The sequence below is a fragment of the Oryx dammah genome, unplaced genomic scaffold (genome assembly GCF_014754425.2).
Source record: "Oryx dammah isolate SB20612 unplaced genomic scaffold, SCBI_Odam_1.1 HiC_scaffold_29, whole genome shotgun sequence".
NCBI classification, from domain to species: domain Eukaryota; kingdom Metazoa; phylum Chordata; class Mammalia; order Artiodactyla; family Bovidae; genus Oryx; species Oryx dammah.
In genome coordinates this window covers 15,679,375-15,707,131 of record NW_024070213.1, presented here as the reverse complement: position 1 = coordinate 15,707,131, position 27,757 = coordinate 15,679,375, and the positions used below count along the sequence as shown (strand labels likewise).

The window sequence follows — 27,757 nt, the reverse complement described above, 5'->3', positions numbered from 1 at the left end:
GCTTCTTGGGAGTCACGCACGACCCTCCTGCTTATGTTGGGGTTAGCGAGGGGAGCAAAGCTGAGTCTTATGACCACTCCCAGCTGCAAGGGAGGCTGAAAAGTCAAATCTTTGTTCTCAGTGGCTCTGTGCCCAGCAGTTTTCTAAGAAAGAAGGGAGAAATAGATCCAGACAACTTTCCATCTCTTCCACAATCTCCCTCTTTTAAGGGTGAGGAAATAAAGGTACCTGAAGAGGGGTGATGGTCTTCCTGAAGTCACACATTTTGTGAGCGATGGGGTCGGTCTTTCTAAAACCGGTGCTATATCCACTTGGCTACACTGTTTTCTAATCTGACTGATAAGAAGCAAGGCGGGGAGGGGGGCATTGGGGTCGTGGAAAACCAGGTGAACTGTGGCTAAGTGGCAGGTGCCTGGCCTGTGGGGTGAAATCAGAGTTTGAGTTCAGCTCAGTGACTCCTTCAACAGTATAGCTGTTGGCAAACTAAATTGGCTGAGGACTGCTTTACACTCTTAAAAATAATTGAGGATCTCAAAGATTCTGCTTTTTAAAAATAATATTTATTTTTTATTTAGATGCGCTGGGTTTTAGCTGCTGAACGTGGGATCTTCGATCTTCATTTCAGCGTGTGCAGCCTTTAGTTGCAAAATTTAAACTCTTAGTTGTGGCATATGGGATCTAGTTCCATAACCAGGGATTGAACCCAGGTCCCCTGCATTGGGAGCACAGAGTCTTAGCTACTGAACCACTAAGGAAGTCCCAGAGTGTGTGTTTATATGGCTTATGCCTGTCAACATTTACCCTGCTGCTACTGCTACTGCTGCTGCTAAGTCGATTCAGTCGTGTCCGACTCTGTGCGACCCCATAGATGGCAGCCCACCAGGATCCCTTGTCCCTGGGATTCTCCAGGCAAGAACACTGGAGTCGGGGAGTGGGTTGCCATTTTCTTCTCCAATGCATGAAAGTGAAAAGTAAAAGTGGAGTCACTCAGTCGTGTCCGACTCTTTGCGACCCCATGGACTGCAGCCTTCCAGGCTCCTCTGTCCATGGAATTTTCCAGGCAAGAGTACTGGAGCGGGTTGCCATTGCCTTCTCCGAATATTTACCCTATTAGATATCAAAAAGAAAAATCATAAACATATACATTTATTTAAAACTAAGACATGATATTTAACATGAATGTGTGTTTGCTCAGTTGCTAAGTCATGTCTGACTCTTTGCGACCCCATGGTCTGTAGCCTGCCAGGCTCCTCCATCCATGGGATTTCCCAGGCGAGGATACTGGAGTGGCTTGCCATTTCCTTCTCCAATTTAACACAAATACCATCTTTTTAATAAAAATGAGTATAAATTCCAAACCAAAAAAAACAAAAAACAAAAAACTTGAGAGGAGGATGGTGTTGTCTCACAGTTCTACAAACCTCCTCACTGTCTGGCTTGAGAGAAAGCAGCTGGTTCTCACGTTTGTGTCTGCAGCCAGCCTGTTGTGAGTCCACACATCATGTAGTCTCTGGAAAATTCCACTGTGCTTTTGCAAAAGAATGAGAGCATAAAGGTCAGATGACATCTTAGTGTTATTATGAAACTAGTTTTGATCTTGAGGATTCCTGCAAGGACCTTGGGAATTTGTTGGGGGTCCCTGGACCACACTTTGAGAACTGCTGACCTATTGAATTCTTTATTCTCTCCTGCCTTAGTTTCTAAATCAGAAAGGCTGTATTTAGCCTCTGAGGTTTGGGTTCTTTAAGAAAAATTTTAACTTTATTTAAAAAATATTTTCTCATTTTTATTTGGCTGTGCTGGATCTCAGTTGCGGCATGCAGGATCTAGTTCCCTGACCAGGGGTTGAACTCGGGCCCCTGCACTGGGAGCGTGGAGTCTTAGCCTCTGGACCACCAGGGAAGTCCTGAGGTTTGTGTTCTTTGAAGGGGTCTTCAGGCCTCTGTGTGGGAGTGGGTGACCTGCTGGTCTCTGAAACAGCTTTATTCATTGGGTTACAGAGAACACAGACCACCACAGAGGGGAGAGGGGTGTGGTCTGTCTGTCCTTAAAGCAGGGAAAGGGTGGAGACTCTGCAGGGCCATCAGCTGGGGGCTCTATAGGTCAGTGGCCTTGGGTGAGTGATGAGCAGTCAGAGGAAGCTGCCTACTCCTTGCGTCCCCCTGGCCCACCCAACACTGCCGGGCATGACTGTGTCCACTCCCTCGGACGAGGAGACATATGGAGACACACCAATGTCACGGATGGCTTGGGTTCCATGAGGACATGTGGCAACAGGCTTGGGAACCCAGGCCTGCTCACCAATTCCTACGGTGGATGGAATGCCCAGAGAAAGACACCTCCTAGTGCTTTACTCGGGGAGTAACAAAGAGAGGGTCTGGAGGACCAGCTTGGGAGAAAACAGAAGCTGATTCAAGGAGAGTCCACAAGGTTGGGACCATGACAAGGATCAGAATTAGCTGCTAGGAGAAGCCCAGGCACTGACCTATCAGAGCAGTGTCCCAGGGGCAGCTGTGCCTTTCCTGGGGCGTCTGTTAGCAACGCAGGGTTTGGCTCGACTGTAATTACTCTGTCTCCTGCTGCCTGAATTTGGCCGTCGGCCTTGTCTGGTGTGGCCTGAAACCTAAGTAAGTCCTGTGTATTGTCCAGAGCCTGGTTCAGACCGTACCTTCTTCCCTGGTGTCTCGGAGGCAGCTTCCTTCTTGCTGTGATTGGCCACACCCTTGGGGAGACACATTTATATTGAGACCAGGTCTTCAGGCCGTTATATAAACCTTCCCCATGGAAATACCTGGTGCAGGTCTATTGAAAACTCCCTGAGAACTGGAGGGTATGACTCTCTCATTGCCATTGTTGTGACTGTTGATCTAGCGCTTTCGTACAGCCTGCTGTGCATGTCTTGGGCTTCCCTGGTGGCCCAGATGATAAAGAATCGGTCTGTAGTGTGGGAGACCTGGCTTCGATCCCTGGGTCAGGAAGATCCCCTGGAGGAAGGAATGGCTACCCACTCCAGTATTCTTGCCTGGAGAATCCCATGGACGGTGGAGTCTGGTGGGCTACAGTCCATGGGGTCGCCAAGAGTCAGACACGACTGATCAACTAACACTTTCACTTTCATGCGTGACTTGGGAATACAGCTCCTGTCTTTGAAAAGCCTGCAGGGAAATGGGCAAATGGCCCCGGAAATGGAGACCAGAGCAGATGCACCCAGGGGCCTATGGGAGCATCTAACTAGCTTTCTATTGTGGGTCTTGCCTGGCACAGTGCCTGGACATAGTAGATGTGCAAGAAATTGAACAAGACATTAGGGTGTGTTCAGGAAACTATCAGTAATGCAGGACGTGGGGAGGGGGAGGGGTGAGCGAGAGAAGGAGGCTGGGCTCAGGCCATGGAAGGTCAGGCCTCCCTGCCTCCCTCATATGCTGGGACTCAGCCTTCCAAATGGGGATGGGACTTAGACTTGCCTTTTCTATTGACCACACAGCTAAATGCTTGCTGAGTGACCATATGATCACCTCCTGCTGGTCCCTGTCTCTCCATGGCTCTCAGAGGACACAGTAGCTCCATCTTGGACTTGTGTCCATGGAGGTATCCTGCCTGGGGCCTGGCCTGGCAGGGGTGCTCAGCTACCCAGGAACTTGTGTCCTCCTGACCCACCCAACACTGCCAGTCATGACTATGTCCAGCTCCCGTGGACAAGGAGACAGGCAAAGCACACCTACATCACAGATAACTTGAGTTCCATGAGGGCATGAAAACCCAGGCCTGCTCACCAGACCCTACCCCGGGACGAATCAGGCTGTGTGCCCTGGGACGAATCAGGATGCGGGAGATGGATCAGGGGATCCTGGAAGGAACAGAAGGCAGGCCAGCTGTGCCACTGTGCTACCGTTGTGGGGTAAGGCCAGCTGGGCTTTAAAGGCTGGCAGACATCTGGAAATCCTCCCTGACCTTCACACTGTGGTCACTCTCATGACCAAGCTCAGGCCAGGGCTGACCAGAGGACAGCTTTTCCCTTTTCTCTGAGAAATAAAGCCTAGGCAGGTTTTAGATGCAGATGGTCGAGGCCTCAGGAACTGTTCTAAGGGAGGTGGCCATGTCTGCAGAAATCCATTCCCTCCTGCAGGCAAGTGATCAGAACCCACCCTTCTTGCTAAGGCTTTCTGAAAACCATTTACTACCTCTAGGGACCTCCCAGGAAATGTGCTGGAGTACTGTTCCCACTTTTCCATCGAACAGGGATGAAGGTGGGCCAGCTGGAGTCGAGCCACGCTGGACCCTGCTCCCCCACCCTGGGCTCTGAAAGGGGGAGGGGACGCCTGGACTCCTGGGTTTCTCCCTTCCTCTGACTGGTTCTGTGTCCACCAAGGGGCCTGGTCCCTGTGCCTGGGAGCTGGTTATATGGTGCCGGGACTGCTTGAAGCCACTGTTCTACAGCCCAGACAATGGGAGCCACCACTAGAAAAGCCCAAGGAGTTGCCTTTGGTTTTTTTTTTTTTCCCCTCTGGTTCCAAATTGTGTGTGTGGCAAGAGGTAGGCGAGTGCCCAAGCTCCTGCCCCTACCCCAAGAGTGCCCTCAACTGCCCTGTAAGAGACCAGTAATCTCCTCCACATTTTTTTTTTCATGTGAACCTTTTTTAAAAGAGCTTCTCTGGCGGCTCAAACAGTAAAGGACCCACTTGCAATGAGGGAGACCTGGGTTTGATCCCTTGGTGGGGAAGATCGCCTGGAGGAGGGCGTGGCAACCCACTCCAGTGTTCTTGCCTGGAGTATCCCCGTGGACAGAGGAGCCTGACGGGCTACAGTCCTCGGGGTCGCAGAGAGTTAGACACGACTGAGCGACTAAAGCATAGCACATTTTTTAAAAAATGTCTTTATTGAACTTGTCACAATATTGACATTAAAAGACGCTTACTCCTTGGAAGGAAAGTTATGACCAACCTAGATAGCATATTAAAAAGCAGAGACTTTACTTTGTCAACAAAGGTCCGTCTAGTCAAGGCTATGGTTTTTCTGGTGGTCATGTATGGATGTGAAAGTTGGACTGTGAAGAAAGCTGAGCAATGAAGAATTGATGCTTTTGAACTGTGGTGTTGGAGAATACACTTGAGAGTCCCTTGGACTGCAAGGAGATCCAACCAGTCCATTCTGAAGGAGATCGGTCCAGGTGTTCATTGGAAGGACTGATGTTGAAGCTGAAACTCCAATACTTTGGCCACCTGATGCGAAGAGCTGACTCATTTGAAAAGACCCTGATGCTGGGAAAGATTGAGGGGAGGAGGAGAAGGGGACAACAGAGGACGAGATGGTAGGATGGCATCACTAACTCAGTGGACATGGGTTTGGGTGGACTCTGGGAGTTGGTGATGGACAGGGAAGCCTGGCGTGCTGTGGTTCATGGGGTTGCTCAGACATGACTGAGCGACTGAACTGAACTGACTGCTTGTTCTGTGTTTTGGCTATGAGGCTTAGCTGAACTTAGTTCCCCAACCAGGGATGGAACCTGCACCCCCTGCCTTGGAAGGTGAAGCCTTAACCCCTGGCCCACCAGGGAAGATCCTGAGTGGCATTTCTGATGGGCCAGGCAGTGGGACAGGATGGAAAGAGTCAGACACAAGCCTCAGCCTCCTTGCCGGAGTCTCAGGTGCCAGTGATGATGGAGATTCTTAGACTTGTCTACTAGAAAGAAAAGTGGGGTCCTCCCCCAGCCACCCCCACTGGAAAGACCTTGTTCTGGAGGACTGTGACTGCCCCAAAGAAAAGATCAATAACAGCAGCCTTCTGTTGACCAGGGAACCCCCAAGATACTAGTGAATTGATAGTGTTGCCCTGGCAACCATTCACCCCTGTACAACCCAGGCAGATGGAGATGGGAAAAGGGACAAAGATATCCTTCTGTCCTGCTGGCGACCTGTTCACTATTCTGAAGAGATGCCTGATGACAGTAAGGACAGTGGAAGGGCTCTCTCTGGTGGCCAGGATATCAATGTCAGTGACAATGATGATGGTGAAACGGGGTCACCATTTTTTAGGCTAAGCCTCCGGCGTGCATTATTCCATCCAGTCTTCACTTTTGTCCTTTCAGATTGTTGTTCAGTCGCTAAGTCACAGCCAACTCTTTGTGACCCCATGGACGTCACATCAGACTCCCCTGTCCTCCACTATCTCCCGGAGTTTGTCCATTGAGTTGGCAATGCCATGCAACCATCTCATCCTCTGTCGTCCCCTTCTCCTCATGCCCTCAATCTTTCCCAGCATCAGGGTCTTTTCTAATGAGTCAGCTCTTATGAGTTATCAGGTGGCCAAAGTATTAGAGCTTCAGCTTTAGCATCAGTCCTTCCAATGAATATTCAGGATTGATTTCCTTTAGGATTGACCAGTTTGATCTCCTTGCTGTCCAAGGGACTCTCAAGAGTCTTCTTCAACACCCCAATTCGAAAGCGTCAGTTCCTCAGTGCTCAGCCTTTTGTATGGTCCAACTCTCACATCCGTGCATGACCACTGGGAAACCATAGCTCTGACTTCTGTCTTTTCAGGGTCCAAGTCATAGTGTGGCACAGTCATAGTCTGCCATAGTCTTTTCAAATAGGCGCTGTTACCATTGCAGCCACAGAGGGGGTGGGGTTAGGTAAGCAGCTAGGGTCACACAGCCAGCACAGGGAAGAGGCAGAAGCTGGGCCCGGGGCTGTGATGTCATACCAGAGCCAGGGCGGGACTCTTGCTGGTGGTGTCTTCAGAAACCTCAGCTTCCCCTGAAGTGCTCAGGTGGTAAAGGACAGGCACATGTCATCACCTCAGCAACACAGGCCCAAGGTGGCCATCTTTGTTCATCAGTCACTTGCTCCACGTGTCCACCTGTGAGGCAGTGTCTGCAGCTGGAGTCTCGTTTTACTCCAGGACGCCCTTTTCCATGGAAGAATGAGCTTTGTCTCCATCCCCACCGCCATACTGGGGCAAAGCTGGACTTAAGCCTCTGCTTTTACTCTGCCATGTGAGGGTGCAGGGGAGAGCTCAGGAGGGTAGGGTCATGGAGGGAGGGAGGCTGTTCTCAGCCACAGCTCTCAGTTTGCAGAGCTGCTAATCATCCTTGCACAAGCCTGCTTGCTGCAGCTTTGCAATTTAGCAGTCCACGTGACTGCTGCTTTTCTCAGGTGCAGAGGGAACCAGTTACGCCCAACTGCTTGGGCCAGCTGGCCTTGGAGCTCCCTGGGTCCTCCCAGGGGCCTGTGGCGATCAGGGCCCTGGTTCTGATGGCAAACTGTGCAAGTCAGGCAAGGGAAGGGCACTGTGGACAGGACACACATTTCCCCGGGACCACCACATGACCCTGGGGCTTCCCCTAGGTGGGAAGAAGCACTGGGTCAGATTTCTATTCCTCTAGAGACCACGGGGCTAGCTCCTTGATCAGAACCAGCCTTGTCCTGATTGACCTTGTACACTTAGAGCAGATTGGAATTCTCTCTCCTGAAAACTGGTCACTTGTTTGCTTTTTTTCACCATCCCCTTTATGAATGCGGATTTGCTCTGATTGACCCTCCAGGACTCCTCTCGCTCTTCTTGTACTTCCTTCATTTTAGCTGAAGTCCTTCCATCAACAGCTGGCTTCCCTTCACTCTGAGAACATGCCTGTACAGGAAGGATATTGTGTACCCTGTAGGCATCAGCTGTAGCAACAATACTGCCTCATGTCAAATTAAAGACAAAGTGTGACATTGATTTTAAGATGTGCTCTGATTTCAGAAACGTTAAATTGTGAAAAACAAAAACACGAGTTTAAAAATTACCAACGCTTTTTTTTTTTCATGATTTAACATCTCTGATATGGCACTAGTGGTAAAGAACCTGCTTGCCAACGCAGGTGGACCTGAGACGTGGGTTCGATCCCTGGGTTGGGAAGATCCCCTGGAGGAGGAAATGGCAACCCACTCTAGTATTCTTCCCTGGAGAATCCCAGGGACAGTGGAGCCTGGCGGGCTGTAGTCCATAGGGTCGCACAGAGTCAGACACGACCGAAGAGACTTGGCATGCATGTTACTGAGAAAAATTACCAAAATGCAGAATGTGAAGATGCTCACAAATACGACTTACGGGGAGGGGTGTTTATACTAACGTGTCCAGGAGTCATTAGTGAGAACAGTTCCAAACCTGCTTGTGTCACGGGGTTTAGGTTGTCAACAGTGATAAAGCCTAGGAATATCCCTAAACTGGCAGCACCCCTGGGACACTCTGTAGAGTCCAGGCATGTTTTTGCTGATGGGAACCGGTCCAGTCTGGTCCATCCCAGGAACCATCTTGGAAATGTTTGCTCAGCTTCATCCCTGACACATGGAGTTTAAGTCTCTGGGGATGAAGCCTGGAGGGTCTGCTTTGTAAACCTCATCTCTGATGGAGGAACCAAGCTCAGGGAGGGGAGGTGACCAGGTGGGTGCGGATCAGATGCCTGGCCTTCCTCACTGGGACCCTCACAGCCTCCGGTGGATTTCCATAAGAACTTCAAAGTTCTGCTCCTTTCACTCACAGAACCTCTTTACCCTTGCCCTTCAGAGGACACTGTCTGCCCCTGCGGTCCAGGCCCCTGGCACCTGCATTTCCAGGGCTCAGTTCACAAGGCTGCCCTGGCCTGGGGGCGCCCCACCAAACAGGGGTCCGACAGAGTTCCACGAACTGCTGGACTGTTTCGTCTGACAGACGTGGACAAGCACCTCCTGGGTGTGAGAGAGCGGTCTTGGATTTCCGGGCGTGGCAGGTCTCCAAGCCCCGAGGTCAGGGGACACCCGGCCGTGTGGGTGGCAGCCTTCCTAGGTGGCCTCTCCTTCCCGCAGGGCCTGTGGGAGCAGTGCCAGCTTCTGAAGACGGCCTCCGTGTTCGCCCGCTGCCACGCCCTGGTGGACCCCGAGCCTTTCGTGGCCCTGTGTGAGCGGATGCTGTGCGCATGCCCCCAGGGGCTGCGCTGCCCTTGCCCTGTGCTCCTGGAGTACACCCGCGCCTGCGCCCAGCAAGGGATGCTGCTGTACGGCTGGGCGGACCACAGCCCCTGCAGTGAGTCTGCGCGGGATCCCACCTCCCGCCGGGGTGGGCGGGGCCTGTCCTGGGTGTCCCACCCCAAGTAGCCGATGCTGACCGAGGCCCCGGTTCCCGCGCGGCTCCTGCCCCCGTCCCCTGCTCACAGAGCGAGTCCCCTCCCTAACGGCTTCAAGGAGGTTTGAAAAGTCCCCCTGGCCAAGTCCCCACATCGCTTCTCCTGCCTCTGTTGTCAGGCCCGGCCTCCCCGCTTCCTCCGCTTCCTCGTGGACTCAAAAGCTGTTCCCCAGCTCTGCTGGGGGTCTCATCCGTTCAAGTCTGAAACTGACCAGGAGCAGGGCGGGGATCTCGGCATCCTGGCAGGCTTTTCTCAAGTCCCTGACTGTCATTGCCTCCCTTCTCTCCTCTGGCTGGTACTCTCCATCCCTCCCCCGAACCCAGTTGTCTAATCTCACTGGGTCTCTAGTCATCGTGATAGTCACGACTCCCAATTATCGTGAAGAACTAGGAGCAGCTGCAGTCACTTGCAGGCAACCTCCTCCTCCTTCCCCTGCCCTGCCCCCCGCAGGCTTCCCGTAGATCACACTGGCTGATGGTGCAGGGCAGGCAGCCCGAATGTTTACACCACACACACGCACAGTGATGAGCTCCGAGGGCTGTCCTGCTACTCAGTGGACATAGTTAGGAATGACCATCCCCTAGCCTGGAAGATGCTGTGTGCCCATTTCTGGGTGGGGTGTCTGATTGAACCCAATCTCTTTCTTTTTTCAAAAAATCTTTTTGATGTGGACCATTTTTAAAGTCTTTATTGAATTTGTTACAATATTCCTTCTGTTTTATTTTATTTTATTTTGGCCATGTGAGACCTTAGCTCCCTGACCAGGGATCAGACCTACGCCCCCTGCATTGGAGGGTGAAGCCCTAATCACTGGACACCAGGGAAATCCCGAGCCCAAGTTCTTGAGGAAGAGGAGCCCTCAGAAGAGGGATGGGATGGAAGACCTCATTTCTGGCTTGTGTGGCCTTGGGGGCCTTGCATTTTCAGCCTGGAGGCATTTGGCATCCCCCAGAGAGGGGTTTAGGAGAAAAGGACAGAGCAGAGAAGCAAGCGAGTGGCCAGTTGTTCGTGGGGATCAGGAGTCTGAGGGGGAGCGTGGTGGTGCCAGGTGCCCCTGCTGAGTCTTAACCAGGCCCCACAAGGTGGAAGATGCCCCTTCAGGGCAGGAGTGGTCAGCGGATCGCCTGGGAGGTGACACTGACCCCTGGGGTGCCACTGAAGTGGAGATGGCCTGTGGGGCACTGAAGACAGAGGGGCCAGACAAAGGGGCCTCAAGGGCTCTGAGCACCTCTTGGCCTGTGAGATGCTGCCTGGAGGGGACTGGCTCCAGGGAGACTCCCGGGTTTTCCATTTCAGGACCGGACTGCCCCGCGGGCATGGAGTACAAGGAGTGTGTGTCCCCATGCCACAGGACCTGCCGGAGCCTGAGTATCACCGAAGTGTGTCGGGAGCAGTGTGTGGATGGCTGCAGCTGCCCTGGTAACAGACGTCCCACTTTATTTACAAACCTGAGACCTCGCCAGTGCCCTTGGCTCGGAGAAGCCAGATGAAGGCTGCTTGTGTTTATTCCCCATCGCTGAATTCAGAGGCCCTTTATTTACTTTTTTAAAAGTCTTTGTACAGAGTGGCCAGAATTAAGTTGGCATTTATTTTTGGTTTATGTTTTCCTGTTGTACCAGATCCACGAAAGCGCATGTATGTCTGGGGGGTAGGGTGATCTGGGCTCCAACAGTGACTTTGTTTGGCGGATAGGATGGCTCATGGCTCTATCTGAGCTGCAGTGTTTCCTCGGTTAAGAGTCAGGGCATGGTCTGGGAGAAGGACAGTCTAAACTCTCTCCTGGGTTGGCCATGTGAGCTCAGCTGGAAAAGAGTCTCTTCCAGGAGAGACCTCGTGAGCTTTGGTGAAAAGTCCTGGTTAATTACTGAGAGTGAGTCCTGTGTGTTTCCACTCGTGACTTGCCTACTGGAAGACTTTAAATGAAACGTTTGCCTCCATGTCTTTGAGACGAACATGGAGACAAACAGTCTTCTCCCACCTCTGTGCAAGATAGACAGAAAAGAAATTCTTTGAGCTTTCTGGGAGAAGCCTTCAGCCTAGACTCATGGCTTCCTTTCTGGAAGGCCTTGAACAAAATTCTTTCCCCCATTGCTTCATCACTAGAGTGGAAATAAATAGCCCCCCACCCCACCCCCTCACTTTGCAAACTGAAAGGTCAGCATCATAGAATGAGTCCTTTGAGCTTTCTGCAAGAAGCCCTGAGCAGATGACCCCCCCGGGGCTTCTGTGGCTGCGAGATGAGTCATGATGGTGACAAGGCTGAGTCTTTGTCTTGATGCCCTTGACCCAGAGGGACAGCTCCTGGATGAAGGCCGCTGTGTGGAAAGTGCCGAGTGTCCCTGTGTGCATGCTGGAAAGCCATACCCTCCAGGCGCCTCCCTCTCGCGAGACTGCAACACCTGGTAAGTGGGGCTGAACAGTGCAGGTTTGGGGAGCTGCCAGGGGCTGGGGAGGGGCCGGTGGGCCAGCAGGGGGGTTCAGGGTACCAGCAGGCCTGGGCTGGGGGTGGTTTGGGAAAGGCCATGAAGGTTCACGATGGGGAGCAAGGGTTCTATACAGATCTGCCTGGAGGAGGGGGGATGGAGGTAAGGCCGCTTCACGGGCAAATAGCGTGTCTAGCCACACCCCCAGCCATGCTTTAGTAAGCGACTCTTTCTTCCTGTTGCCTTTGCTTCTCTCAAGCCATTTCTTCCAGAAGCCGCTCTGGGTGTCCCCCACCTCACACAGGGGAGGGGAACACCTCAAGACCTTGTCCCTGGCTGCCTTTCCCTCCTGGGCTGTCTTCCAGGGGTCTCCAGGGCTGCCCAGCACCGGTCAGGGCGTTACCCCGTCAGGGTCCACGCTTTCTGTCTTCCACCAGCGATATGTGTGTGCGTGTGTGTGCATTTCGTATATGTGTGTTTATATGTGTACATGTGTATATGGTGTGTATATATGTGTGTATGGGTGTGCACATGTGTTTGTGTGTGTCTGTGCATGTATGTGTTTGTATATGTGCGTGTGCGTGTATGCGTGTGTGTGTGTGTGTGTTGAGAGGGTAGAGATTCAACTGCTTTGTGCCTGGGTGGACTCACTTGCTCTCCCTTTTCTATCTGTCTGTCAGGGTTTGCTCCCTTGCCTCGGTGTTGTCTCCATGATTCCTCTGCGGCTGAAGCCCCACTAGGTGCACCGTCACCTCCTGAAGCCCCTCTCTGATTTGGGTGGCTTTCTGGTCCCATACCCCTCCTTGGGGGCTGTGGGGTGGCGGTGTCCTCTCCAAATCCATTCATGGATGCCTGCCTCTGCAGACCCACCCATAACCCGTGCTTCTCTCTCCACCAGCATCTGCCGAAACAGCCAGTGGGTCTGCAGCAATGAGGACTGTCCAGGTAGGGAGCTTCCCCCCACACCACTGCCCTCCTCTTGGTGGAGAGGTGCAGCCTCCCTTACCAGACGGGGAGGGCCATGTAACCAGGCAGCTTCTCCTCACCTGGACATGCAGGCTGGATGCAGCCCCTGTTCACAGCTGCAGCACCAGCTGTGCTAAACTGTTCCTTTCCGGCCAGCCAAGGGAGCCCCCCAGCAGTGAAACCAGAGACTGCAGCTGGGCAAATCTTTCACCCTATTTCCTGTCACCTGTTTGCTCAGAGGATTACAGTTGCGTGAGCTGTGAAACCTGCAAGGTCATGGATGACTAAACAAAGATGACGCAGATTCCTTGGAAAATTAAGAGGAAGGAGGGCTTGATAATTCTTTAAAGTTGACGTGAGAAATTTCTGGAATTTTCCAGAATGCCTTAGCCAAAGACCTTGGCAGGAGAAGGCAATGGCACCCCACTCCAGTGCTCTTGCCTGGAAAATCCCATGGATGGAGAGCCTGGTAGGCTGCAGTCCATGGGGTCACTAAGAGTCAGACACGACTGAGCGACTTCACTTTCACTTTGAGGTGAGAAATTTCTGGAATTTTCCAGAATGCCTTAGCCAAAGACCTTGGCAGGACCCAAGGGCTTCCCAGGTTTCTTAGTAAAAGAATCTTGAGGCAGGTAAAGAATCTGCCTGCAATGCAGGAGCCACAGGAGAACTGGGTTTGATCCCTGGGTTGGGAAGATCCCTTGGAGGAGGAAATGGCAACCCACTCCAGTATTCATGCCTGGAGAATCCTATGGAGGGAGGAGCCTGGTGGGCTACAGTCCATGGGGTTGCAAAGAGTCGGACATGTTTGAGTGCCTGAGCACAGCACCACATGAGCTAGAAAAACCAGGCCACCCAGTGATTTCTCCTACCCTGTCTCCACCCTGGAAAATCCATTTAGGAAAAGTTTCAATACAATCTCTGCCTTTTACTGTCTCCTCTGTTTAGCCCCAACTCCATCTACAGCAAATTTTGTCTGCTCAGATCTCCCTCTGCCTCCTCCCCTCCAGCTGCCCCCCGCCATGACCCTGGCTCTTCTCCTGATGCGTCTCCCTTTTCGGTCAGTTACATGACATTTTCTATTCCTTATAAGACAGGTGGAGAAGGAGATGGCACCCCACTCCAGTACTCTTGCCTGGAAAATCCCATGGACGGAGGAGCCTGGTGGGCTGCAGTCCATGGGGTCGCTAAGAGTCGGACATGACTGAGCGATTTCACTTTCACTCTTCACTTTCATGCATTGGAGAAGAAAATGGCAACCCACTCCAGTGTGCTTGCCTGGAGAATCCCAGGGACGGGGGAGCCTGGTGAGCTGCCGTCTATGGGGTCACACACAGTCGGACACGACTGAAGCGACTTAGCATGAGGCAGGTGCAATTTATTCTCATTTTACAAAAGAGGAAACAGGTTCAGAGAGGTCAGGTAACTCACCCAGAGTCACACAGCTGCTATAAGATAGAGACAAACTCACAATTCACAGACTCAAACTCACAACTGCCTGACCTCTATTTCGTACTTGCCATGTGGGTTGACTTCCTCAGTGGCTCAGACAGTATGAATTTGCCTGCAGTGCAGGAGACCTGTGTTCAATCCCTGGATTGGGAAGATCCCCTGGAGAAGGGAATGGCAACCTACTCCAGTATTCTTGCCTGGAGAATTCCATGGACAGAGGAGCCTGGTGGACTATATATAGTCCATGGGGTCGCAAAGAGTCAGACATGACTGAGTGACTAACACACGCACACACACACACACACACACACACGTGTCCAGGATCCCCATGAAATCAAGCTAATTGGAAGTTGCGGGAGACGACCCAAACCTTTATTGCCCACCTGCTGCGTCCAGTGGTGGCCAGTGGCATGTCCGGCTGCCTTTTGCTGACCAAGTGGCTGGGAACGTTTTGGGCGTGCTCTTGGCAGAACTTGGTCTTCTCGGGAACCTGTGGGCAGGGCTTGGGTGAGTGTCACTGTGCAGCCCATCCTTTTGGCTCCTCCTCCAGCCCCCTGGGCTCACGGCTCTCCAGCACGGCTGTGTTCCTGGGTTTCCTGTGAGGCAGCCCCATCCCTCAGCTGTACCAAGGAGAGAAGCTAAATACAATATTCAGACTTCTGATTCCCGGGAAACTTAAGGATGCCCATCAGGGGAGGTCAGAGCAGGAAATCAGATCGGAGGAGTAGATTCAGGCCCCAAGGTTTTGCTTTTGAACGTTTGCGGATTCTCTCATTGACCATTCTTTTCCTGGGCATTGTCAGAGATAAGGCAAGTTCAATTTCTTACTCAGATTAGAGTGCTCTTGAGAAAACAGAGAGAGGCTGGGGGAAGCATTCCCGCCCATTTCCCTGTGATGGGGCCAAGACTTGTGATGCCCAGGGCTGTGTCACTTTGTGGAATGATGATAGCATCTGAAAAATCCCTTTCAGAAAGGCTTTTTCGGGATTCCCCTGACGGTCCAGGTTAGGAATCTGCCTTGCAGTGCAGGGATGTGTGTTTGATCCCTGGTCGAGGAAGTAAGATCCCACATGCTACAGAGCAACTAAGGCCACACATCACAGCTGAGACTCGATAAAGCCAAATAAACAAGTATCTTTTTTAAAAAGGCTTTCTCATGACACCTGTGGATTTGGAATTCCAGCTTGGCTGCAATCAGCTGGGGTGACCCTTGCCCACCCTTGCCCCTAGTCATTGCTCGTTATGCTCTTCCACAAAGAGTGACCCCTTATTCGTGCCCTTCTTGGGGGGCAGTGCAGTGGGAAGTCATGACTTGTTTCTGCTCACAGTTCTGGTACCATGCATTCGTGTTTTCCCCACAACAGCCAATTCTCTGACTTACTGGATGCCACCTGGGTGCCCTACACTTCACTGCGTTTCTGAGCCTGACTACCTGGGGTTAGTGCAGAACCCGGAGGTGAAGGTCTGCAACCAAGTGTCCCTACTTCTGATGCCAGCCATGGTAACTGCTAGAATGGCTCACAGAACTTGGGCAAACATCACATTTACTATTACCAGTTTATTACAAAAAAAAATATGAAGGATACAAATGCTAGATGAAGAGGTACACAGGGCAAGCTCTGGAAAGGTCCTGAGCCTAGGAGCTTCTTTCCCCATGGAACGGGGGTCACCACCTCCTGAGTGTAGATAAGCTCACCAATCTGGAAGCCCTCCCAACTCTGTTGTTTATTTTATTTTAAAAAATATTGATTTATTTGGCTGTGCTGGGTCTTAGTTGTGGCGTGCAGGATCTAGTTCCCTGACCAGGAATGGAACCTGGGCCCCCTGCACTGGGAGAGTGGAGTTTTAGCCACTGGACTGCCAGGGAAGTCTCTGATTAAGGGTTTTAATGGAGGTTTGGGGGCTACTTGCCCTTCCCCTGATTTCCAAGGGCAGGGCCACACCTGGAGACCCCAAGTTGGGGTCCCGCCCCATGCCCGCTGTGCCTTTCAGTGCAGATATAGGCATGAGGTGGTAGTCAGGGGCTGATAAGCCTGGTCTTTGACAGGTGGGCAGCTGGCACGCCCCCCACCTCCCTGCCTTAGGCCTTTGGGGACTCCCGACTGTGTGACAGGGCCCAGCATCAGCCCCTGGAGATGGAGCTGGCTGTAGGGCCCATTTAGGGGGAACTTGGGGTGCAGAGCAGATCCGTGCGGTGGAGGATGAGTCTTTGCTGTTTGCAGGCTGGGGGTGATAGGGCCGGGAAGGAGGGCTCCCACTTTGTGGAACAGCCATGGCATGTGTCCATGGTTATTTGTTTGTAGAGGAGAAGGTGGAGAGGGGACGCAGAGAGAGGGGCTGGGAAGGACTCCAGATACTGCTTGGGCTTCAGTGGGGCCATTGTGGGCCCCAAGATGGGGATGCCCTGAGTGGGGCGGGGCCAGTGGGCATCACTGGAGATGATGGCAGAGCCCCCTTCCCCCTCACAGATGGTCTGTGGTCCAGGGTGTGTTGGGCCTGCACCATGGGCTGATCCGGGGCCTGGGGAGGAGAGAATAATGGTTGGATCTGGGGCAAGTCGAGGGCTGGGGCTGCAGGGTGATGCTGGGGAGTCCTCGCGGCCACCCCCAGCTGTGTCAGCCTGGCTGGGGAGCTGGCTTGGGTGGTGGTGAGATAGTGGACAGATGGTGTCCTGGGCCCCCACTGGCCCCGCTGAAGTCCCAGCAGGGATTTGCCCATGAGGAGGCCTGAGAGCTGCCCCTCGGCTGGGCAAGGGGTGAGGACAGCATCCCGGCCCCTGGACTGCTGGCCCCATCACTGTTCTGGGCTGGCTTTCTGCCTTCTTGCCCTCAGGGACTCTCCTGGTTGGGGGGAGCCCCCATGATAACAGTGCAGAGAAAGGCTTCTGACCCCAGCAGAGCAGAGCCCAGGGAGGCAATGGGGAGGGCTGGGGGCCACAGTGAACCCAGAGCCCAGAGCTGGAACTAACCCTGGCTTCTGACCCCGCGTCACTGCCCCCCACAGCCCAGGCCCCTGGGTGTGACTCCCTGGCTGTGACTTCACTCCCTGAGGCTCAGGACTGACCCACTGGGCCTTGACCTCCCATGGCCAGAGGAGTGGGGCCTGAGTAGAGTCCTCCTGTGGGGCCCCTCTCTAGACCGTGGTGGGGAGAAACCCAGGAAGTGCCCCCCACTGGGACACCCCCAGGGGAACCACCGGGACACCCCCTCTCCCCTCCTCCTGTCCCCCCAGGGGACCTGCTGGGACACCCCCTCTCCCCTGCCCCTGTCCCCCCAGGGAACCCACTGGGACACCCACTCTCCCCTCCACTGTCTCCCCAGGGGTCCTGCTGGGACACCCACTCTCCCCTCCCCCCGTCTCCCCAGGGTTCCTGCTGAGACACCCACTCTCCTCTCCCTCTGTCCCCCCAGGAGAGTGTCTCATCACAGGACAATCCCACTTCAAGAGCTTTGACGACAGGCACTTCACCTTCAGCGGGGTCTGCCAGTACCTGCTGGCCCAGGACTGCCAGGACCACTCCTTCTCCGTCGTCATAGAGACTGTTCAGGTGAGCCCGCCAGGCAGCCCCGGGGTGCCCACGGGGATGAGGGCCAAGGTGACTCCATGTGTACTTCTTTCTTCTGGACCACCCAGCAAAGAGGAGGACAGACAGGGCGCCCAGGGCTCCTTGAGGATCCGGGTCCCTGATTCCCTTTGGGTCTAGAGTCTTGAGGAGAGAGTGGTTCCGAGTGAGCGAAGCTGAGGCTGCCTGGTTGGGGTCTTTCCCTGAGTGCATGGGCTGGGGGCTGGGCTGGGCTGGGGGTGGTGGTGACACCCCTCTGCACACCCCTCCTGGCAGTGTGCCGACGACCCTGATGCGGTCTGCACCCGCTCCGTCACCGTCCGCCTGCCCAGCCCGCACCACGGCCTCCTGAAGCTGAAGCACGGGGGTGGAGTCGCCCTGGATGGCCAGGACGTCCAGATTCCCCTCCTGCAAGGTGGGCGCCCTCCACCCAGCTTGCCCTCAGCGCCCCCACCCCTCACTGCCGCCTCTTCTGTGAGAATGTGAAGGAGTGCTATTGTTGGAGGACAGGCTGGTGTCTGAATTTATGCTGCAAGAAAGGAAGGCTTCCTGGAGGAGGAGGATGAGCTGAATGATGGCGGGGTGGCATCATGGGGCAAAGCCAGGTGACCCTGTGACCTCTGGGAAAAGCTCCCCGCTCAGTGACTTTGCCAGGCGGCAGTGCACCATTACCCACAACATGATTCCAACCTTCTCTCTCAAAGGGGCTCCCGTACCCCTCCCCTCTTCTTTATGACCACTGGCCACCTTATGGCTCAGCATCCCCATATTGCACAGAGTGGGTGAACTTGGGCCAGTGGGTCCACAGCTTGTCTGTGTGTGCTTAATGCTGTGTGTCTCCCATGAGATCCTATGTTCCCTAGGATAAGAGGTGTGCCTCCTACGTCATCTCCAGAGAAAACCGCAGGTTTAGCTTTGCTCACAGCATTGCTCAGTGGTGAGGACTGGGTCACTCAGCCTGGAAGCATGGGCCACAGCCCAGGGAATGATAAAGGGGTTAGAAGAGGTTCAGTGAAAAACCCATCCCGGCTCAGGGCATGTGTATAAGCTAAGGATGCAGGAGCCTCTACTGCCCCCTCGTGGCAGTATGGGAAATGGCAGGCTACCGGAGGGATGCAGAGGCACCTTCTTCTACGTGGAGCCCAGTTTGCGCTGCACCCACCCTGATCCTCCTTTCCTCTGAGACCCTCTGTAAGCCTCATGGCCACCCCCCAGCTGCCCCCTAATTCACTGCTTTCATTGCCACAGTCCTTTGTGACAAAGCCCACCTCTCTCTACAACCCATCTACCTGCTGCCCTCTGCCCTGGCCGTACCCCATGCCTGAATCCCGACCTTGCTTGGTTCCAGGTGACCTCCGGATCCAGCACACTGTGACGGCCTCCTTGCACCTTAGCTTCGGGGAGGACCTGCAGATAGACTGGGATGGCCGCGGGAGGCTGCTGCTGAAGGTAGGCGCCCTCCTGGCAGCCGGACCACACAAAGCCCCTGTTGTGCTCTGATGGGAGAGCTCGAGGGCGGGAGGGGAATTCCTTTCTCTCCCTACCCGCCCTGAGCCCCCAGAGCGAGGAACAGGCCTCTCTTGTGTATGAGAGGCTGGGGATTGCTGTCTGGATGCCCCTTGTTTACCCTGGGAGTTCCTGGGTGCTGGGCTCTGGTCCTCTGAGGGTTTCCAGCCTGGGTGGGCTCCCTGCAGGGCTGGGTTGGGGATGGTGGTGGGCAGCTGGTTTACTGCTAAGGCTCCTAACTGCAACAAGGCTTGTGATCAGAGGGTGTTCCCTGGGGCACCTGCTGTGGGACTCACAGCGAAGACCTGGGTCATGTACCCACTACCTGTGAAGGATTGTTCTGGGAGCTGCCAGATCCAAACCCCCTCACCCCCATCCAGGGGCTTGGCAGCCTGGGGGTCACTTCCAACTGCTCTCTGTGTTCTCAGAGTCACTCTTGGATAGGGATCCGTATATTTCACAGGGCTGGCTTCCAGATCCATGTTTTCCTGTGAAAATTTCCCCAGAAGGTACTGTCACTGCTTTTTCATAAACAAAGCAAGCAAGACTCATGGGAGCCAGGAGATGTGCCCAGGACTGCAACCTTGATCAGCTACCTGGGCAGGGTCTCCACTACTAGACCTGCGCTTCTCACTTGGATGTCTTAGATGCCTTTGCACTCTTAAATTTTACCGAAGGTGCTGAGATCTGCTAAGGGGTTGTATCTATTGATGTATTCTATTGCTTCCCTCATGGCTCACAAAGTAAAGAACCGGCGTGCAAGGTGAGAGACCTGGGTTCGATCCCTGGTTTGGGAAGATCCCCTGGAGAAGGAAATGACAACCCACTCCAGTATTCTTGCCTGGGAAATCCCATGGATAGAGAAGCCCATGGATAGAAGTCCATGGGGTCGCAGAGTCAGACATGACTGAACAATTAACACTTTCACTTATCTAGTGATATTTACCAGATTAGAAATTAAATCAGAGACCCTTGTTAACTCGTTAAAAAATACCAATAGTGGAGTCACTACATATTAATGTAAAGATAAAAAAATCTGTTTTCCAAAACAAAGTTAAGGAGTGAGAATACCAATGTTTTATGTGTCTGCAAATTTCTTTAATGGCTGTCTTGACAGAAGACAGTTGGAATCCTTTTGACTTCTGCAGTGTTACGTGTCACGTAGGCCCTGAAAAACTCCACTGCACACTCACAGAGAACGAGAGGGAAAAAGTCATGGGAAAATAGTTTTGGCCGCATGGACCTCCTGAAAGGACCTCCGGGACCACCCCATCCCACAGGTCCCAAGACCACACTTTGAGAACCCTTACCCTGGATATATTAAAACCCCTGGAGGGTCCCCTTTGGCATCTGGGGGGCCAGTGTTCCCCAGGCCTCTGTATGATCCTGCGATGGGCGTCTGGGGTGTCCCTGAGGACATCCTGGTGCCCTCCATCCTTGTGACGTCATATTCTTTCTCTTCAAGTCCCTGACAGAGTTCCAAATCAACACCTTTTTTTTTTTCTTTTATAAGAAAATTAAAGCTGTGACCACTAAGATTATAGAGCATGGAAACCTTGAGACTTCCCTAGTGTCCCGTGGCTAAAACTCTGTGCTCCCAGTAGAGGAGGCCCTGGTTCAATCCCTTGTCAGGGAACTAGATCCCACATGCTACAGATGAGACCTGGAGCAGCCAAATAAATAAATAATAAATCAGTAAAGGGCTTCCATGGTGGTTCAGTAGTAAAAAGTAAGTAGTAAAGAATCTGCCTGCTGATACGGGAGACAAAAGGGACATTGGTTCGATCCCTGGGTTGGGAAGGTCCCCTCGAGTAGGAAACCCACTCCAGTATTCTTGCCTGGAGAATCCCATGGACAGAGGAGCCTGGCAGGCTACAGTCCATGGGGTGACCAAGAGTTGGGTATGATTGAGTGATGGCACACACATAGAGAAATAAATAAAAAATAAAAGTTGCCTTCACCCAACAACTTAAAAAAGAAGAAGAACATGAAAATCTTAGAGATCTTATCAAACCCTCAGGTACAGTTGGAAATAAAGATACGCTCATTTCTGGAGCAGGACAGTGACTCACAGTCATTTGGTTACAGAGTGAGCAGAACTCAGGTCTCCCACACCCCGGTCATCAAGGCAGGCAGCCCCGTTAACTCCCCCACTTTCTCAGGCACTTCCCTCCGCACAGGGAGGGTGCTCTTGATCTGTGAGGCGCCCCGCCACCCCGCTTCAGCAGACCCATGACGCTTTGTCTTGGGTGGTTGACCTCCTCCCCGCAAGCTCCTCTGCCTTCTGTCTCCTCTGAGGAGAGAAGGCAGACTTGCTTCTGCACGGTTATCTCTGGGGCCGGGCTTGGTGGGTTTGACAAAAGAGAAGAGGCCTTCACTGGTCAAGACCACAGGCAGGTGACCCCAGCCTGGGGAACGTCCTAGGTGTTTTGGTGTGTGTGAAGGAGTGCATTTCCCTGCTGACCCCGGGTTTGTGGGGACCGCCGAGTGGAGGGCACTGGCTGGTGTCAGGATACCTGGGAGTGGCGGCTGGGGACCCCTGCTCCCCACCAAGGCAGTGGGGTGAGGTGGGGAGAAAGAGAAGCTGCCAGTGGCTCTCTGGGTGCGGTGTGAATCCCGCCATCCATGCCAGCTGTGAGGCAGGCCCAGCTCAGCCTTAGAGCGGAGGATAAAGGGTTCTGACAGTTTTCACTTGGTCAGAAGTGCCTCTGAGGTTTATTCCAAACAGCAAATAGCCGGCGCATTCTGCCCAAGTCCCCGATCCTGGACAGTATAGGCCTGGCTTCCACAGACATGTCCACCCTCCTAACCCTTTGCTGAGCCAGCCTCCGAGACCAGCCCCAGGGACAGAAGGGGACAGTCGTAGAAAGTGGGGGATGGTGGAGAAGGCAGGCCTGGTGGGTGAACAGGGGGAGCTTGAGGGCCTGGGGGCCTGGGAACCAGGAGGGAAGAGAGACGGTGCTGGGATGTGGGCGAGGGGACAGGCGCCTCCCCAGCTTCGCCGGGGCTGGCGTCCAGAGGAGCGCCTGGCTCACTCACAAATCCGTCCAGACACCGTCCAGCCATTCACTCACTGAGCACACCACCGAGGTTGCAGCAGTGACACAAAACAGACCCGAATCCTGGCTTTGTTTAGTTTAAATTCTAATGGAGGGGAACAGACAATAAGCAGAACCGACAAGGAAACTGTGTCTCACATTGGGAGGTGATACATCCAGGGGGAGGAGAGAGACAGCAGAGGAGCGCCAGGGAGTGCTGGGGGGGAGGACCAACATTTTTCAGTGGGACCTCAGGGAAGGGCGGCTGCCTGACGTGCCAACGCTTGCTGTTTGCCAAGCAAACAAGGAAACGTTACTCTATCTTCCTTTTTCTGAATGATATTAACTTGGGTCCATTATACACATGTATGAATCCGAAACCCTCACAAGATTGTTCATGCTGAGTCTTGTCGAGTTGGAGCTGGAAGCTGGAAGGGGCTCCAAGAGATGACCCTGTAGAGCCAGCCTGTCCGGGTGTCAGAACACAGGAGGTCCTGAAGCCACAATTGAACTCTGGGGCTTCCAGGTGGCTCTGGTGGTAAAGAACCCTCCTGTCATTGCAGGAGACATAAGAGACTCGGGTTCAATCCCTGGGGCGGGAAGATCCCGTGGAGGAGGGCATGGCAGCTCACGCCAGTATTCTTGCCTGAAGAATCCCATGGACAGAGGAGTCCGGTGGGCTACAGTCCATGGGGTCGCAAAGAGTCAGACACGACTGAAGTGACTTAGCATTCATGTAAATTGCAGAGCAGGGCTCAGGGCCACCAGTGGGTCTAGGCCTCTGCTCCAGTTTGAACTAAGATCCCCCCCAAAAGAGATGGGCAGATGACTCCAGCTGTACCATGGACCCCCACGTCACCCGTGAATGCACACCCCAGGCTCAGAAGCATCGAGAATGAGCACATGCCAGTGGCCTGCACCCCTCCTGGTCCCCTCGCAGGCCGCCCCTGGGTCCTCGCTGATCCCCACCGCCCACCTCTTTGGATCATGAGCACAACCCCTGGGGTCCTCTTGGACTCATGGCCTTTTTTCCTCAAAGATGCCCAGTGACTTGAGTTAAAATCTAGACGCTAGGAAAGAGTATTTTTTTTTTTTTGGTCACTCAGTGTATGTTCTGAGAAACCTTGGGCCATAAACGCTCAGCCTGCTTCTTTCACGTGTGTGACAGAGATAAGTGTGCAAGAAAGGAGGGGGCTAGCTTTGCACTGTGTTTCCCCGGCCATGTCCTCTGATGGCCAGGGTGGCAGAGCTCTGCCCATGGCTGGGCCCAACTCTGACCACAGGTGAGTTGCTGTCCCTCTCTGGGTCTCAGTGTCTGGTATTTAAGTGAGGGGATCATCCCTGAATTGCTTCCTAGAGGACAGGGCTTTGATTCTGAAGATTTAAGAGCAGGAGGAACTACCGGGAACCGGTTAACAGATACCGCACTTCGGGTTTTTAGTTTCTTTGGCAGCCCAGGGCTTAGCTGTGGTGTATTAAATTCATATTTATTCCTCCCCTCTGGGGGACCTTTTTTTTTGATGTAAACCATCTCACGAGGGCAGGGAAGCTGTGGCTGGTGGGGCGGCTGCTCCACATGGTCTGTCCCCTGCAGCTGTCCCCGGTCTACGCGGGGAGGACGTGCGGGCTGTGCGGGAACTACAACGGCAACCAGAGGGATGACTTCCTGACGCCCGCGGGCCTGGTCGAGCCCCTGGTGGAGCACTTCGGAAACTCCTGGAAGCTGCGCGCAGACTGTGAGGACTTGCAAGAGCAGCCCAGTGACCCCTGCAGCCTCAACCCGCGCCTGAGTACGTGAGCCCCGAGCTCCCTGAGCGCCAGTGCATTCCAGGGATGGAGCTCCCACCGCGGGGGAGGGGGCCCCCAAACCCTTGAGATCCCCCTTGTTCCAGGGCGTTTCCTGAACACTGTGCCCATGGTGAGGGGGCTGGAGCCGGTGGGTCTTTCTTTTCATCCTCCGCATTTGATTATCTGGATCATTTATTCTTCAAAGTCTCTTTATTGAGCACCCTCTGTGGGCCACACCCTGGGAAAGAAAAGAATAGTCCACAGTTCTTCCTCTGGACCTTCTCAGTCTGTCTCAGCAGCAGTTACATTACCAGAAGATAGATGCAGGGGGTGGCCATCCGCAGATTGGTCTGCCCCAGCATCTGGGGCCTACATCAACTGCGCCCTCTTTCCCAACTGACGCCAAGTTTGCATCAGGGAACAGTTTCTCTCTGGGAAATGCAGTTGATTGTGTATTGAAGCCAATCAAAAAATAATATTGGCTGCGGAGGAAAAATTGCCATGGTTCCCAGACCAGAGAGAAGCTGTTTTTGCTGTTGGCTCAGCCTGGGGGGTGGGGGGGGGCGAGTTTGGGGATTTTGGTCTTGGGTGCATGCGCCTGTGCGCGGTCTGGACACGCCCCTCCCTTCCCCACAGCCAAGTTCGCAGATCAGGCCTGCGCCATCCTGATGTCCCCCAAGTTTGAGGCCTGCCACAGCGCCGTGGGCCCGCTGCCCTACCTGCGCAACTGCCGCTTCGATGTGTGCGCCTGCTCCAACGGCAGAGACTGCTTGTGCGGCGCGGTGGCCAACTACGCAGCGGCCTGCGCCCGGAGGGGCGTGCACGTCGGGTGGCGGGAGCCCAGCTTCTGTGGTGAGTGTCCTCCCTGGCTGCTGCCCCTCCAGGCCAGCCAGTGGGATCTGCTGGGATGCCCTCTGCTCTGGGCCAGGTCAGAGCACTGTCTCCGCTTTACTGCACTGAGAAAGGAACCCAGGGTATCTCCCACCCCTCACCCTTCCCATTTCCTGGAAGGACAGGGCAGTGGGGACTGGGGTCCCTGCCTGGCAGATATTTCTGAGGCTGCTGCTACCTAGTGTGGGATACACGTAGGGTGGGGGTGAGGAGCGAGTGGGTCCCAGATGCCCATGGGTTTCTGCACACCTGGAGGGTCTGATGAAGCAAGGGGGGAGAGGCAGGTACCAGTCCTCTGCTTATATGTGTGCGTGCTAAGTCCCTTCTGGGTTCAACCCCTGGGTTGGGAAGATCCCCTGGAGAAGGGAGAGGCTACCCACTCCAGTATCCTGGTCTAGAGAATTCCATGGACTGTATAGTCCATGGCGTCGCTCAGACACGACTGAGTGACTTTCACTTTCACTTCTTTAAGTCGCTTCTGTTGTGTCTGACTCTTTGCAGCGCTTTGCGTGAATATCTGGCCTCAGAGATGTGTAACTGGGAAAAGGAGTATTTTAATAACTTTCTGAGATAACTGTGGATATATCCTTCTTTGATCCTCCTCCTCATGTGTGGTCAGTCATGTCCAACTCTTTGCAATCCTATGGACTATATAGCTCGCCAGGCTCCTCTGTCTGTGGAATCTTCTAGGCAAGGATGCTGGAGTGGGTTGCCAGTTCCTCCTGCAGGGGACCTTCTCGACCCAGGGATCGAACCTGCAGCTCTTATGTTTCCTGCACTGGCAGGAAGCGTCTACTACTAGCTCCACCTAGGAAGCCCGTCCTATAACTTCAGGTAAACCTCGGAGCAGTCCTGCCCACAGCTCCAGCACTGTGTGCAGTCGTATAAAGTAGAATAAAGTAATTGTCCCCAGACGACCTGAGAGCCTCTCCGGCACTGTTAAAGGCCTGGCATCTGAGCTCGTGTGTGCCCCGCACTCTGGTCCCTGGTCGTCACTGTTGCTCTGGGAACATTTGCCGGGTGTCCTGCGTGGCCAGGCAGCCACGGTGCTGGAGGGCCTGGGCCTTCCTGTTTGAGGCAGAGACGGACACTGCCTCCCTAACTAGGTGCCTGGCACACTGAGCAAGAGCATAGTTAGATTAAGGCAGGGGCAACCAAGGAAGGCTTCCTGGAGGTGGGGAACTCCCTGGGTGGGGAATATCCCCTGAAGGAGGGCATGGAAACCCACTCCGGTATTCGTGCCTGGAGAATCCCACGGACAGAAGAGCCTGGTGGGCTACCGTCCATGGGGTCGCAAAGAGTTGGACGCAACTGAAGTGACTTAGCAGGTACACGCATGCCCTTGACCAGGCTTTAAAAAAGGCACTTTCTTGATGGAGAAAAGTTGCTTCTGATGGTGGAATAATAGTAGGGATGTAGAAGTGAAGGCATGAAAGGAGGATACGGTCTAGTGGACACTGATTTATAGGGTGAAGTAGATGTATTTGGCGACCCACTCCAGTACTCTTGCCTGGAAAATCCCGTGGACAGAGGAGTCTGGTAGGCTGCAGTCCATGGGGTCGCTAAGAGTCGGACATGACTGAGCGACTTCACTTTCACTTTTCACTTTCATGCATTGGAGAAGGAAATGGCAACCCACTCCAGTGTTCTTGCCTGGAGAATCCCAGGGACGGCGGAGCCTGGTGGGCTGCCGTCTCTGGGGTTGCACAGAGTCGGACACGACTGAAGCGACTTAGCAGCAGCAGCAGATGTGTTTGGAGACATAAATGTTGGTGGTTCTGATAGAAAAGGAAAATAGGAACTACAAAAAACAGTGAAAGGACTTAATAATACTTATTTGAAGAGGAGTTTAGATTTAGGGGCTCCAAAAGTGTCATTATTTGGGATTAAATGAGCCAAGTTTAAGCGACCTTATAAAAATGAGTTTAAGTGTGATTGGATTTTAAGTGACCTTACGAAAAAGAGAAACAGACACACAGTGAGGATGAAAAGGAAGAAATGTTTAGATGTGTGCAGTTGTGCCCCCAACCCGCCATCCCTGGAATGTCAAAGGTCACAGGCCAGCAGCCAGGAGAACTGAGGCTGAGACCTCACTGGCAACTAGCTTTGAGCCCTTCACTTCACCCTCCAAAACCCTCATCAGCGTTTGCTGTTTAGAAATTGGGAGACATGATCTGGAGTAAGTGGTGTCTGTGAATTTGTTTTTAAAACAGTTTGGTGTTCTTTCGTGAGCTCCAAAGAGCTCCAGTACCACGGTTGTTTATGTCTCAGGGCAGAAAAGAATTCAGCGAGAGGCCAAGTGGTAGATAAGAAGTGATTTATTAGAATAGGACACTTGTGAGGTTGTACAAGTGGGTGGGTGAGAAATGCCACATCCTGAGAACTTACTGGGCTACAGTTTTATAATCAAAGGAAAAGTGGGGAGGGGGGAGAAGACCTCTGTCTTTCTCGACTAGACATCCTGCTTCCATCATCAGCTCCGGCTCCAGGTTGAGCAGGTGAGTTTTTTTGTCCCTACATGGTCAAGCTGGGTCCACAAATTATTGTTTCAGTAGGTGCAGAGAGCATGTCCTAGGATCATTAGCTTACTGAGCTCACGGGGCAGGATGTGGGTTGCACGCCATCATTGTTTTATTGTTTGGAGGCTCGTCTCCTGTTTCTCTCGTGGTTTTGTTGCTAAGCGAGCCTGCTTGGTTCTGTGGCTAAGCAAACCTGCTCTGAGTCATCGTTAACTTACAGGGGTCTCCCGTGGTTTCTGCCCACAGTCCCCGAGTGGCATTAACTGCTCTATCACCTCCTTTGTCTCTTCACTCTGTCCCTGTCATCTCAACCGTCTGCCGATGTTAGACATTACGCATTACCCCTGTGCTGAACCACCCGAGGGATTTCCTCCTTTAGGAGAGTCCCCCAGAATGCCAAGGGCTTACCCAAATAGTCTTTAAACTCTTAGGAGCGGCTGTTCTTAACCCCCACCCAGAACAGAACAAAAAGG

General features: G+C 53.4%; 1 protein-coding gene across 1 annotated transcript in view; it reads left to right on the top strand.

The window, feature by feature from the left end:
- VWF (von Willebrand factor) overlaps window positions 1–27,757 on the top strand; it is a 124,152-nt gene that overhangs the window by 22,878 nt on the left and 73,517 nt on the right. Inside the window, exons 7-15 of the mRNA XM_040234946.1 lie at window positions 8,823–9,039; window positions 10,436–10,558; window positions 11,430–11,541; window positions 12,461–12,507; window positions 17,391–17,527; window positions 17,819–17,957; window positions 18,891–18,991; window positions 23,681–23,876; window positions 24,511–24,726. Of these exons, the coding sequence (XP_040090880.1) occupies window positions 8,823–9,039; window positions 10,436–10,558; window positions 11,430–11,541; window positions 12,461–12,507; window positions 17,391–17,527; window positions 17,819–17,957; window positions 18,891–18,991; window positions 23,681–23,876; window positions 24,511–24,726 (1,288 nt within the window). The remainder of the gene's footprint in view (window positions 1–8,822; window positions 9,040–10,435; window positions 10,559–11,429; window positions 11,542–12,460; window positions 12,508–17,390; window positions 17,528–17,818; window positions 17,958–18,890; window positions 18,992–23,680; window positions 23,877–24,510; window positions 24,727–27,757) is intronic.